Here is a 13,273-nt window from a genome sequence, read left to right as displayed (position 1 = left end):
CTTTAGAGGGGGACACGCATTAATCATGAATTTATTAGAATACTCTATGTGCTTCACTTATATCTTTTGAGCTAGGCAGTTTGCTCTAGTGCTTCACTTATATAATTTTAGAGCACGGCGGTGGTTTTATTTTGAAGAAATTGATGAACTCTCATGCTTCCCTTATATTATTTTGAGAGTCTTTAAACGGCATGGTAATTTTCTTAGGTTGTGAATTTAGTCCTAATATGATGGGCATCCAAGAGGGATATAATAAAATCTTTCATATAAAGAGTGTTGAATACTATGAGAAGTTTGATTCCTTATGATTGTTCTGAGATATAAAGATGGCGATATTAGAGTCATGCTAGTGAGTAGTTGTGGATTGGTAGAAATACTTGTGTTAAAGTTTGTGATTCCCGTAGCATGCACGTATGGTGAACCGTGACGTGGTGAAGTCGGAGCATGATTTATTTTTTGATTGTCTTCCTTATGAGTGGCGGGCGGGGATGAGCAATGGTATTTTCCTACCAATCTATCCCCCTGGGAGCATGCGTATTAGTACTTTGCTTGGATGGCCAATAAAGTTTTGCAATAAGTATGTGAGTTCTCTATGACTAATGTTGAGTCCATGGATTATACGCACTCTCACCCTTCCACCATTGCTAGCCTCTCTAGTACCGCACAACTTTCGCCGGTGCATTAACCCCACCATATATCCTTCCTCAAAACATCTACCATACCTACCTATTATGGAATTTCCATAGCCATTCCGAGGTATATAGCCATGCAACTTCCACCATTCGGTTTATTATGACACATACCATCATTGTCATGTTGCTTTGCATGATCATGTAGTTGGCATAGTATTTGTGGCTTGGACACCATTCATATCTTTTATACTTGTCACTCTTGATCATTGCACATCCCGGTACACGGCCGGAGGCATTCATATAGAGTCATATCTTTGTTCTAGTATCGAGTTGTAATTTTTGAGTTGTAAGTAAATAAAAGTGTGATGACCATCATTATTAGAGCATTGTCCCATGTGAGGAAAGTATGATGAATACTATGACCCCCCATAAGTCAGGATGAGACTCCGGATGAAAAATAAAATAAAAAAAGAGAAAAAATAAAATAAAAAAGAGGCCAAAGAGCCCAAAATAAAAAAAATAAGAGAAAAGAGAGAAGGGGCAATGCTACTATCCTTTTTCCACACTTGTGCATCGAAGTAGCACCATATTCTTCACGATAGAGAGTCTCCTATGTTGTCACTTTCATAAAGTAGTGGAACTTTTTCATTATAGAACTTGGCTTGTATATTCCAATGATGGGCTTCCTCAAATTGCGCTAGGTCTTTGTGAGCAACCGAGTTGGATGCACACCCACTTAGTTTCTTTTGAGATTTCATACACTTATAGCTCTAGTGCATTCATTGCATGACAATCCCTACTCACTCACATTTATATCTATTGATGGGCATGTTCATAGTCCATTGATACACGTAGTTGATGTGAGACTATATCCTTCCTTTTGTCTTCTCCACAACCACCATATTCTATTCCACCTATAGTGCTATACTCATGGCTCATGCTCATGTTTGCGTGAAAGTTGAAAAAGTTTGAGAACATCAAAAGTATGAAACAATTGCTTGGCTTGTCATCGGGATTGTGCATAATGAAATACTTTGTGTGATGAAGATAGAGCATAGCCAGACTATATGATTTTGTAGGGATAACTTTCTTTGGCCATGTTATTTTGAGAAGACATGATTGCATTATTAGTATGCTTGAAGTATTTTTTTATGTCAATATTAAAATTTTGTTTTGAATCTTATGGATCTGAATATTCATGCCACAATAAAGAAGATTACATGGATAAATATGTTACATAGCATTCCACATCAAAAATTCTGTTTTATCATTTACCTACTCGAGGACAACCAGGAATTAAGCTTGGGGATGCTTGATACGTCTCCAACATATCTATAATTTTTTATTGTTCCATGCTATTATATTATCTGTTTTGGATGTTTTATATGCATTAATATGCTATTTTATATTATTATTGGGACTAACCTATTAAGCTAGAGCCCAGTGCCAATTTTTGTTTTTTCCTTGTTTTTGAGTTTTACAGAAAAGGAATATCAAACGGAGTCCAAATGAGCTAAAAATTTACGACGATTTTTTATGGACCAAAAGAGACCCCCAAAGCATCGGAAATGGACCAGAAGAGTCCCGAGGAGTCCACAAGCTAGGGGGCGCACCCTGAGGGCTTGTGGGCACGCCGGGCACCTCCTTGACTTGTTTCCGACGCCAAAAATTCTTATAAATATAGAAACCTCTGAAAAGAACCCCAGATCGGAAGTTCCGCCACTGCAAGCCTCTGTAGCCATGAAAAACCAATCAGGAGCCCGTTCCGGCACCCTGCCGGAGGAGGAAACCATCACCGTAGGCCATCTTTATCATCCCGGCGGTTTCCATGACGAGGAGGGAGTACTTCACCCTCGGGGCTAAGGGTATGTACCAGTAGCTATGTTTTTGATCTCTCTCTCTCTCTTGTGTTCTTGATTTGGCATGATCTTGATGTACCGTGAGCTTTGTTATTATAGTTGGATCATATGGTGTTTCTTCCCTCTCTATCTCTTGTTGTGATGAATTGAGTCTTGCTTTTTGAGTTTTTTTATGTTGGATTGAGTATTAGATTTGAGAACACTTGATGTATGTCTTGCGATGGGATATCTGTGGTGACAATGGGATGTTCTATTGATTCACTTGATGTATGTTTTGGCACTCAACTCGCGGATTCCCAAGGCGACATTGGGGTAATCTATGCATAGGGGTTGCTGCACGTTTTCGTCCTATGTTGTCCGATAGGAACTTTGGAGTGATTCTTTATTGCACGTTGAGGTATTGTTATATGATCTAATTATGTTATAGTTGTTGAGCGACTTTGCACTAGTGGAAGTATGAACCCTAGGCCTTGTTTTCAAGCATTGCAATACCAATTTTGCTCACTTTTGTTACTAGTTACCTTGTTGTTTTTGTATTTTCAGATTACAAAAACCTATATCTACTATCCATACTACACCTGTATCACCATCTCTTCGCTGAACTAGTGCACCTATACAATTTATCATTGTATTGGGTGTGTTGAGGACACTAAAGACTCTTTGTTATTTGGTTGCAGGGTTGTTTGAGAGAGACCATCTCATCCCATGCCTCCCACGGATTGATAAACCTTAGGTAATCCAGTTGAGGGAAAATTGCTACTGTCCTACACAACTCAGCACTTGGAGGCCCAACAACGTCTACAAGAAGAAATGTTGCGTAGTAGGCATCAGAGCTTGGTTCACGCGGCATTTAATGCCGGCCCGGTCAAGAACAGACGTGTGGCCGGATTGGCTTTCTCGGCTTCCAAATGGGTTTCATGGATGCGTTTGAATGCGGCAAGGAGGTATGTTCAGTCGGGCATGCAACAAGCGGTGCCCTCGACTCTGAAGTACGATACCGTGTCCACTGATGTGTGGGCCCGTTGGGTACCTGGCCTGCATGTCAGTCAACCAATGCAGGCAACGCTCGGCAGAGGAGTTGGCTCTGCATGAATGCGTGCAGCTGGCGTCGGGCGGGAATCGCGCACAGGAAGGGGAGGGATTTTTGGTGGGCCAGGACGGTGAGAAGAGGGCATTTCATAAACCGATGATTGTTCATTGAGTGTGACGTCATCTAATTCATGTAGGTTGATAGGCCTACTATATAATGTAAGAGAATTTTAAAATTTTCATATATAGGTTGATAGGGCTACTATATATATTGAAAATTTCATATATAGGTTGATAGACCTATAGGTAAAACTGTGTCTATCATAGCTTGCCACAGAACTAGTTAAGGCTTGCTAAATATTTAAAAGTTTAAAAGTAAGTAAAAAATATGAAATAAATAGGGGAGTCTAACTCTAATATTATAAGATGATCCAACGGTGTAATTGTGAAAATATGCATTTATGTGTCCTTGGCGAAAAAAACAAGCATTTCAGCTCACTGCAGGATCAATATATATTGAACATTTGTTCTTTTTGCCCAGGACACATATAGCCATATTTTTTCAATCCCTTCGTTGGATCATGTTATATTATAGGTGTGTTGCTTTAGTATTTTTTTCAGGATTTTTAAGAACTTTTACACCGTCGAAAACCTTAACTAGTTCCGTGGCAAGTTATTGTAGAAAATCCTACTCCTATATAAGTAAAACGGGCTGGACTATTCTGTTAGTAGTAACAGTTTGGCTTCTTTAAGGGCGCGCTAAAGCCCATGCCACCACCTCCCTCTTGACTCTGGCCCCTCCCGCACACGACACCCCACCTCCCGCCCCACCAATCCCGTCATGCCCCATCTTCGGCGGCGGCTACCCCAGCACACTCCAGGCCCGGCGACCCGCAACCCCGGCGCGTCGCATCCCCGAGGACCTGCAACCCCGGCACACTCCATCCCCGATGACCCGCAACCCCGGCGCGCCGCATCCCCAGCGACCTGCAACCTCGGCGCGCCGCATCCCCGGCGACCCCTAGCCCCCGCGCGCCCCATCCCCGGCGACCCCAACCCCAGTGCCTCCGATCCCCACCTACCACCATCACGCCTTCGGTCCGGCGAGACCAGCACTGCCCTCGACTCTACAACACATCTCCGCTCCCATCGCATGTCAATTTAGCGCCGCAGGCCTCCCTCCTTCTGTTATTCCTCCCAGCCCCCTCATCTCTTCGAGGTCCTCCGCTCGCTGCCTCGTACTTGACCTTCCCGCTCCACCACCCCTGCACTGCCGCCCCCTCCTGCTGTCCTCACCCACAAGCTCGGTCCCTTGACATAATTTGTTGGATCCTACCGGTGCTGCTTCTCTGACGAGGTCATCGTGTTGCATATGCGCTAGCAAACAACATCGTCTATGGTTTTGTTTCCCTTAACACTCGGTAAGACATGAAATTCTTCAGTGCTAGTTTGATGAAAGAAACAACGGCGATTCACTAATAAAAAAATCACATTTTTGGATGCACGCCAAGTGTTTGCTACAATGTCTCAGTGCACTGGACTACTAGCTTTGCTCTGTTCATCGTTTATTTGTAGCTAAGTTGTGCTTGAAAATTGCTAGAGACGGCATGCTCCCCTTGGCTTCAACTGCACTACGGGCTTGCTCCACTTGTCTTCCACAGCGCCACCGGCAGACAAGCCTAGATGCCGTTGTCCGAACCGCCGCACCACCTAGCCGCAACGCCCCTCCAGCCACCATCCAGCGGCGCGTGGTACTCCAAACACGTCCTGTGGATGCCCCCTCCTCTTGCCTACTCCATGCGAAGCGCCAGACCGTATCCCTTCTGCCCGTCCGTCCAGGTATGGTACTCACACCAGTTCAAGTAGTGATGTTGCGACAAGTACAGCTCCTCCCCTGTCAAGCTTAGTGAGCCAAAAAAGAGCATCTTGATGGATGATTGCTAGCTCGCTTCATCATCGGCTGAAATGCGTATGTGTATGACTCATGCTATGCTTAGCAAGTTGCTGCCGGATGCCTATTCAATTCTCTACTGGTTTGATGTCTAAAACCTTTTGTACAGTTTGTGCTTTTGCTTTTTGGATGCTTTTTTTTCGAAATGAAAATTACAGTTGAGGGAAGATTGAGGTTTAAAGTTCAGAGACGTTTTGAATAAAAGTTTTGATAGTGTAGTAGCAGAAAAACATAGGGCAGGTATTGTAGTTTTGAAATTTTGGATGTGTATGTCAATTTTCAGTCAAGTTGCTTTTCAGGTCAAAATGATGTACCTTTAGTCGCTATATTTCTCAGTTCATGTGCAACCATTGGAGGAGTTCAAAAAATCAGAACTCGTACATTTCCAAAAAATTCTGTAAGTTTCATGTGTGCTGCTACAAATCTGAAATATTTTTCCAATCATACTAGTACTGATGCAAACACCTAAAAAAGTTAAAGAAAAATTCTGTAAGTTTGGTGTGTGTGCTGCTACAAATCGAAACTTCTTGTCTAGTCATTCTAGTACTGATGAAGATCGAGCTGACTGAAATAATGTAGTGCTACCAGATAAACTCAAAACCAAGACCACTACTAGTTCAAAACAAAAAACACGCCCAACCCTCTTAGTAGAAAAAGAAGTTCAAATTTTATGTGTAATGGGTCACCGTAACTCATGCCACTCGATTGGTCTGTTATCCTTCCAACTAGTCATAGCAGTAAATGATGAATACAAGTAGATGATTGTGGTGTTTAGTAAAAATTCCTTCAAGTACAAATGCAATCGAACGCAAGTTCAGCAACATCGTCTCAGAAGGCTTGCAAATATCATCACGAGGAATTCAGATTTTAAAAAGGTTCATATAAGAAACCACATGAAAATACAGAGAACAAAAAAAGATTCAAAGAGTATGAATGCTCCTGACAGGACTACAAGTCTTTGTGTACAAATATTAATGCAGGGGAGCGAAAAGTTAATAGCATTTCTGCCTGTCGGTGTTTGTACTTCTGCCTGAAAGACAAATATTGTGTTCCTAGCTCCAGTTTGTCGGAATAAGTTTCTTTTCCTATATATATAATTTTTCTAGTTGCATAACTACATGTGCCACTCTAGATGAAACTTTTGAAACCTCCAATGGCACTTCTAAATCTAAAACCTGCATGTTTCCGTGTACAGTTGAAACTGCAGTAATTTTGGTGTGCGGGTGTTTGAAAAAAACACCTAATACACATTTCTTGTTGAAAGTCGGTGTCTTTTCCTGATTGTCTCTGCTTACGGAAATGAAAATTATTTGTTACAGGTTTCCTTTTTATCCAATTTGTGCCGCATGTTCACTGAAAAAGTTTGGATCCTGACCAGATTATTCTCAAGAATTTTTTTTGACTTGGTAAGCTTGCTAGCATAATTAACTAGGCAGAAATATATGCAACTTGTACATTTCTTGACTGCCAATAATTACTTAGGTCCACATAGTTTCAGAACCGAATGTCAGGAAAATGATGCCTTTTCAGTTACTGTACATTACCTGGCATTTGAGCCCTCACTATTGTTAGAATGTCAAAGCTAGTGTAATCCCTGTTGAGATGCCGCTCTTCTGAATTTTGATTCCCACATTCAAGTCTGGTGGTTTAAATATTTATTTTCAACAAGTACTGATAATAAAAACTAAAAGGTCATCCATCAAAAAAGTTCACATAGCATTATACTTGTTCGCGTAGTATTGTCTAGTAAGTACAGAAGTCATGCTCGTCTAGTAAGTACAGAAGTCATGCTCTTATTTGCACGTCATGCAAGTTTAACTATATATCACCCATGGATGTCTCCCTCAGTACAACTATTGCTGCTGCTTCAAAACACAGAAATTTGTTTCGGCTAGTAACTTATTAGCTGACTTCATTTTTATCGTTAATTGGCTCGTTAACAACCTCATTTGTTCATCTGATTAATAGTCGTTACTAAATGCTAGATTATTTGGAGTGATTTATAGTACATAAAATGGTTAGAAAAAACTTATTTTTGATTATTTAATTACTGCTAGTCAGTCAAGGCATGAATGAAATTCTCTTTTGAACGGAAACTTGTATTGGATTTTTGAACTGATGCAGGATATAGAAAAAGAAAATGAAGAGAATGATCACCATCTCATTTGCCTCGATTTACTATGAAGAACACATGTGACAGCAAGTCCAGGTATTACTACATGTGGAGTACGAAAATTACTTTTACTTATACTAGCCATAGGAACTTAATTCTTGAATGGTTTCAAACTTGTAATGTTCTTATCAAAATTTCTCTTTTGATTTTTCTATAGATCTTCCTCTGGCTACGTTGTCTATACTTAAGAAAAATGGATTTATATATTTTGCATAGTCGATACTTAAGAAAATATAAGTTCAAATCTTCAAACTTTAATCAGTTCAAGTACATAAGGAACGTAAGACGACCATGCAAAAACAGCAATAGCGTAGGAAAAAAGTTCATTTTTCAAACTTAAAAAGGATCAAAAAACTTTGCTCAAAATTATATGACAGTTCACTATGTATGAAAAACTAAACAAAAAAATGGTAGTACGCTATGCAAAGAAAAGGTCTCACACAAGTTCATTTCTAATAAATTCATAAGTTCAAACTCATGAGGCGGGGAGGTTCGTTGAACAATTATTAAAAAAATAAAAACTATACTTATAGAAAATAGTTCAATATTTTATTCTATGGTAGTCAAGAAAAACAGAAAAAAGAGGTTCACCGTGTGATGAACAATAGTCCCAACAAGTGTGCTAGAGAAGCAAAAAATTTATAACATAGCCGATGCTATTTTTCATCCAATTTCTGAAGAAAACTGAAGTTGATCAGAGTAACTAAGGAATAATCTGTTAGTTCTCGAGTATGTGTAATGCTGCCATTTTACTGTGCATTTGATTCCATCGTGATGGATGTATTACAAGATATGATTGTATGATTATGTTGAGTAAAAATGCCATTTGCTGTAACATTTTCTGTCAGCTCCTGTCAGGTTATACATGTATTTGAGGATCCTTCTATGTAGTAAGTTCATAGTCGAGAAGTCAGGGACTTCGTAAAGAACGTGAACACCAAAAAACCATTAAAAACCTAAACCTTATCTTAGGGGAGTTCAAGAAGTTCATGGCTAGCTATCCGTGTTGTGTATTCTTATCAGTTCATAATCAAGAAGATATGTATTCTTATCAGTTTGTTTATCTAGCCGGTCATGCTGTGTATTCGGGTCAGTTCGTGTGTGTATGTGTTGCCCTCGCGGTGTATGGGAGGCCGCCCATGAGGAAGTCGCTGATCTGGTCGAGGCATGATGTTATTCTCTATTTCTGGTAGCACAACATTTAAAAGTTTGAACACCAAACCCTGGTAAGTTCTTCTTGACAAAAACTCATCTCTCATATTTGTTCCCTTTTTAGTAGGTCGAAGTTAAAACAAGATGCACAAGTTCATCTTTTGTATTCTTTTCTGTTCATCTACTTCTTGATGGTGAGTCCGATTTCCTTTGTGTTTCCATCTTCTCCATATAGCACACACAAGTGGAACGAGCACTTTGGCAACGCAAAAAATGAAAATGAAATGCAGGTATTCATCGCATGAGTCCGTTCAACGGGGGCTTCCGTGATGATCCGCTACTGGTGGCCGCCTCGCCGTGGTTGAGTTCGGCGTCGTCGCATGTGTCCCTTGCTACTGTGGCCAGTCTCCACGTACACCATGGTGACTGGCAGCCGTCCAAGTGGAATGGGAACATCAGTTCAAGCAGGACTAGTTCGTATAAACTGGCTGGTTTACTTTAAGTTTCCACCGTTTAAGTTTTGTTCAATTTCCAATTTAGGTTCAGTTCATAGGAGCACTTAAAAACCAATTAGTTTGTTGTATTCCATGAACTTCTAGTATCCTAATTGATGTGGTTGTGACATTAACTTTGTTGCTATAGTTGCTATAGCAGAAACAGTACAAAACTCTTTTTAGGTTTCTTTCTGAACTTATAATGTTTATTGTACAGGAACTTGGTTGTTCGTTTCAAATGAACTTGTACATTGCCTTGCCAGGTTGTGCATGTACTACCCATAGGAGCACTTGAAAAATTAAGTTCTGTTTAATTTCTAATTTAAATTTAGTCCATAGGAGCACTTGAAAATCAGTTGTTTTGTTTTACTTACATTCCATGAACTTCTAATACCATTGATTTGGTAGTGACATGAGCTCCTTCACCACTTTAGAATATGTGTGACAATTTAGCAAAAAAATGGTCCATCATCTGTTCAGATTCAAAAAGACCATAACTTCATAGAAGAAAAAATCAACAAGGAAAAAAAACCAAGGTGGCTCACGAAAAACTTGGGAAAACTAAGGCGTTGTTTTATTTCTGCTCTCATTTATTCTATGCTTTGGCATTTTGTCTATTATATTTATTGCATCCTTCATCATCGATCTTGAAGGAGATTCATTCGTCATTTCTATATATAAATCTATTGATTTTTAACGGTTTACGGATTTTGGGAGAGTGGAGACCTGGAAGAACACTTTCAGGCATTGTCGGCCATGACAATAAATGACTAGGAAGAGAACTTTCAACAGTCCAGGAAGACAACAACAAGAATGAGAAAAATGCAACGATGCACTATACTGACATTGGCGAAAAGCTATGCTTTTGTGCTCCTGTGTGTTGTTATGTTAATGAGAAACCAATACTTCTTTTCTTCAGGTTTTGTGTTTTGATCTACGAGGGATAAACAAATTTTACTATTCAAGTGAAAGCCCCAGTATATGATGGATGTGGGAGTTATTTTTACATTTAGTGTCTAGTGCTTCTCTTTGTGTAATGTTTATGTTTTCAAGTGCTTGATGAAAAATTATGTTCCTAGTAGTTCATGTATTATTGCCTCAGGAGTTCATGTGTTACTGCCCAGTAAGTAAACCTATCAATGACTTTCTCAAGTGTGATGAAAAAATGGACAGTGAACTAATGAAAAAAATATCATTCAGTTCAATGATATAAACCACACAAGTTCAGGGACGATGATACAGTAAACCATTGAAAAGTTAAGAGCAAAACTGTGAAAACACACGCTCAGTACAAAACCATACACGCTAAGTACAAAACCATACAGACATCAGTTCAAGTACTATTTTTTGGAACCTTTCTAAATTACTCTCTGAAGAATACATCAGCACAAACGCACACATAGATCAGTACGAGTACTCTATTTTCTGATGGAAAAACAACATGATGAGTCTCACCATAATCCAAATTACTCTTCAACAATTGCGAATGTGAGAAAACGTTCGACATGATAAGTTTGGCACTTTCGGAATCTTTTCAACAATATATTATTTGCCCCATTTCGACAAACTTTCTTAAAAAACCGTGTTCTAAATCAAATTTGACCGTATTCAAATTCGTTTTAAACCATAAGGAATTAGAAAAATATTTTAATACGAAAAAGTTGCGCATTTTCCATAGCTTTCCAATGCCGTATCATTTGCGTCAATCCGACAAACCTTTTGCAAAAAAAGCAAATATACGTTTTGCCTAGAATTTCACCGTTTTTCAAATTACTTTTAAATTGGGTAGAATTTGAAAAAACAATACATACATGGAAGATGCGGGTTTTTACCAGATTTGTAACGCCATCTACATTATTTTGTTACCCTACTTGAACTGACGAATGTGACAAGTTGGACTGACTTGGTTTTCTACCTGAACTGATCTTCCTGTGTGTTCGGCGGGCGGAAACGGGTGACTCAACGGGGAGCTTCCGGGGGTTCTCTGCCGTGGTGTTGCTGGCCATTTGTTGCCAGAGGAGACATGTACGGGGTTCCGCACATGCGCGTGCTCACCTGGTCGTGTTTCGCGATCTCAAGTCACCGGAGGTGACGGCTTGGGCATTTGGCGGCGGATGTGTTGCGGGCGTTGGTGTTTACCGTGGTGTTCATAGCCGTCAAATTTACACCCGGTTTGTTGTTTTGTGTGTTATTTGGATGTGAGAATTATCGGTGTGTTAGAGTTTTTCGCAAATTCTTTAACTGTAATTTTTGATTAGAAGTTTCTGTGTTGTTGGTCATTTTCCATGTCTGCCATGCAAATGCACTCTTGTTTTTCTGATGTTTTATTTTTGAATTATCCTTGTAGGGAGGGAGATGAGGATTGTATGAATAGATTTGTGTTGTCAATTTTGTTTCTTGAGTTGTTTCTACCCTGGATTTCCATGTGATTTGGTGGTTGGCGGGGGTGGTTGGCGGAGGTGGTTTGTGGTGGCTGACTGTAGCCTACGATTTCTTGTAATCGGGTCAAATTGTGTAATTAAGTTGCGTGTTTTTTAGTGTTGTTTTGAATCGCCGCCGTATGTGTAGTTGGACTGCTTTGTGTGTAAGTTGTATTTACCGTGCGTTGACATCAGAGTAAGTATTTTCTACTGGCTGCCTACCCAACACATTTGCACTTTGAGTATAAAGCCTGAGCCCTCTGTCACTTTCATTCCACCAGCTGCCACCAAAGAAAAGCCAGATGGATCCTGAGCTGGGAGAAGTCACAGAGGAGGAGGGGGATGCCGTCGATGTGAGGTTTGCAGTAGCAGAGTAGAGGAGGAGGAGGAAGCGCAGGCGCAGGCAGACGGCACGGCATGCTGTCGAGGAGGAAGTGGAGGCAGAGTTCAACAGATGCCTCGCGCACGAGGTCATGGATACTTGCAACTCCAATGAACTGCAGCTACTTTTACTAGAAGGCAGGGGAAGGAACCATATTCAGATCATCAGTTGGGCTAGGGCAAGACCAGCCACGGCTCCACATCCATCCACTAGGGCCAAATGGCATCGTTTCTTTGATCGTTATGACTGAAGTACTGAATTTTTATGTTTTTAAGATTGTGTTTTGAGGGAGCAGGTGTCTGTATCAGAAGTTGAACTGCTGCTTTATATGAAGTTGAACTGATTTGAGGGTCAAATGTAGTATGGCTTGTATAATAACTATTTTCTACCACCTGGCTGCCCACCTGCCTATTTATTATTTTTATAATCTGCGAGTCTTCCTGGCTATAAGTTCTATCCATCTATGTGTGGTGTGTGGCTCAGTCTCCCCCTCCTTTTTCTTCCTTCTTCCAGAATCAGATCTAGGTTGCTCCCTCTTCTCTCTGTTGTTTTTGTTCCCTTTTCATGTGTTTCCCATGGTGGAATGTTCATGCGGATGTCTCGCAAAGATGGCGCACATAGCTAACGATTGTGTGTACGAACCTGGTTTGGAGCTCACCGAGAGTCAGCATCGTGGGCAACTTTTGTGTTTGTTGTACAGCAACCATGGATTTCGTGCGCCCTATGTTTGCCGCCTGACGGTTGGGGACTTGGAGGAATCATGGGTATGTGTTTCTATTCTTTTTGTTTTCTTCTTTTTGTAGGTCTCATTTTGAATCCCATGGACTGAATTTGTAGTTTAGTTTTATAGATAGTTTGTTTATAATTTTTATTTGTTTTTGTTAGAAGTTAACAGTAGGGATTTGTGTGTGTATTTGTTCATTACTCAACATTATTTATGCATTTTTGTATAGTCCTTGTTCTGATTTTGTCAGATGTTTTACTGTAGGGGTATTGATATGTATATTTCTTCAGTTTAGTCAGGTCATATGACTAGTTAGTTAGGTGTTTTTGTTTTGGTTTAGATATTTATTTTCACTTTGTTATGCAACAGTTCCTACATCTGTGTGAACATTCAGTTATGTCAGGTGTTCACTTTATTTTCTATTCCCTGCCCATTTGCAGAAAATGTCACCCATAAT

At 40.1% G+C, this 13,273-nt stretch overlaps 1 protein-coding gene across 10 annotated transcripts; it reads left to right on the top strand.

Moving 5' to 3' along the window:
- The first annotated feature begins 4,317 nt into the window (after positions 1-4,317).
- On the top strand, positions 4,318-9,510 carry LOC123091909 (uncharacterized). Of its 10 annotated transcripts, none has more exons than XR_006443778.1 (5): positions 4,318-4,941; positions 5,121-5,868; positions 6,791-6,877; positions 7,596-7,680; positions 8,739-9,510. XR_006443778.1 is itself a non-coding variant. In XM_044513527.1 (5 exons), exons 1-5 carry the CDS (start codon positions 4,917-4,919, stop codon positions 7,653-7,655), a joined length of 507 nt encoding a protein of 168 aa, XP_044369462.1. In that variant the 5' UTR covers positions 4,318-4,916; the 3' UTR covers positions 7,656-9,510. The 10 variants fall into 10 exon arrangements, 2 of the variants coding, with proteins under 2 accessions (XP_044369462.1, XP_044369463.1); XM_044513527.1 differs by having other exon boundaries at positions 5,123-5,359; positions 5,771-5,868; positions 7,596-9,510; XR_006443773.1 differs by having other exon boundaries at positions 5,121-5,359; positions 7,596-9,510.
- The last annotated feature ends 3,763 nt before the right edge of the window (positions 9,511-13,273 follow it).

This window comes from Triticum aestivum, chromosome 4B (assembly GCF_018294505.1).
Source record: "Triticum aestivum cultivar Chinese Spring chromosome 4B, IWGSC CS RefSeq v2.1, whole genome shotgun sequence".
NCBI classification, from domain to species: Eukaryota; Viridiplantae; Streptophyta; class Magnoliopsida; order Poales; family Poaceae; genus Triticum; species Triticum aestivum.
Note: the sequence above shows the minus strand (reverse complement) of the source record. Positions and strands in the feature narration are given on the sequence as shown.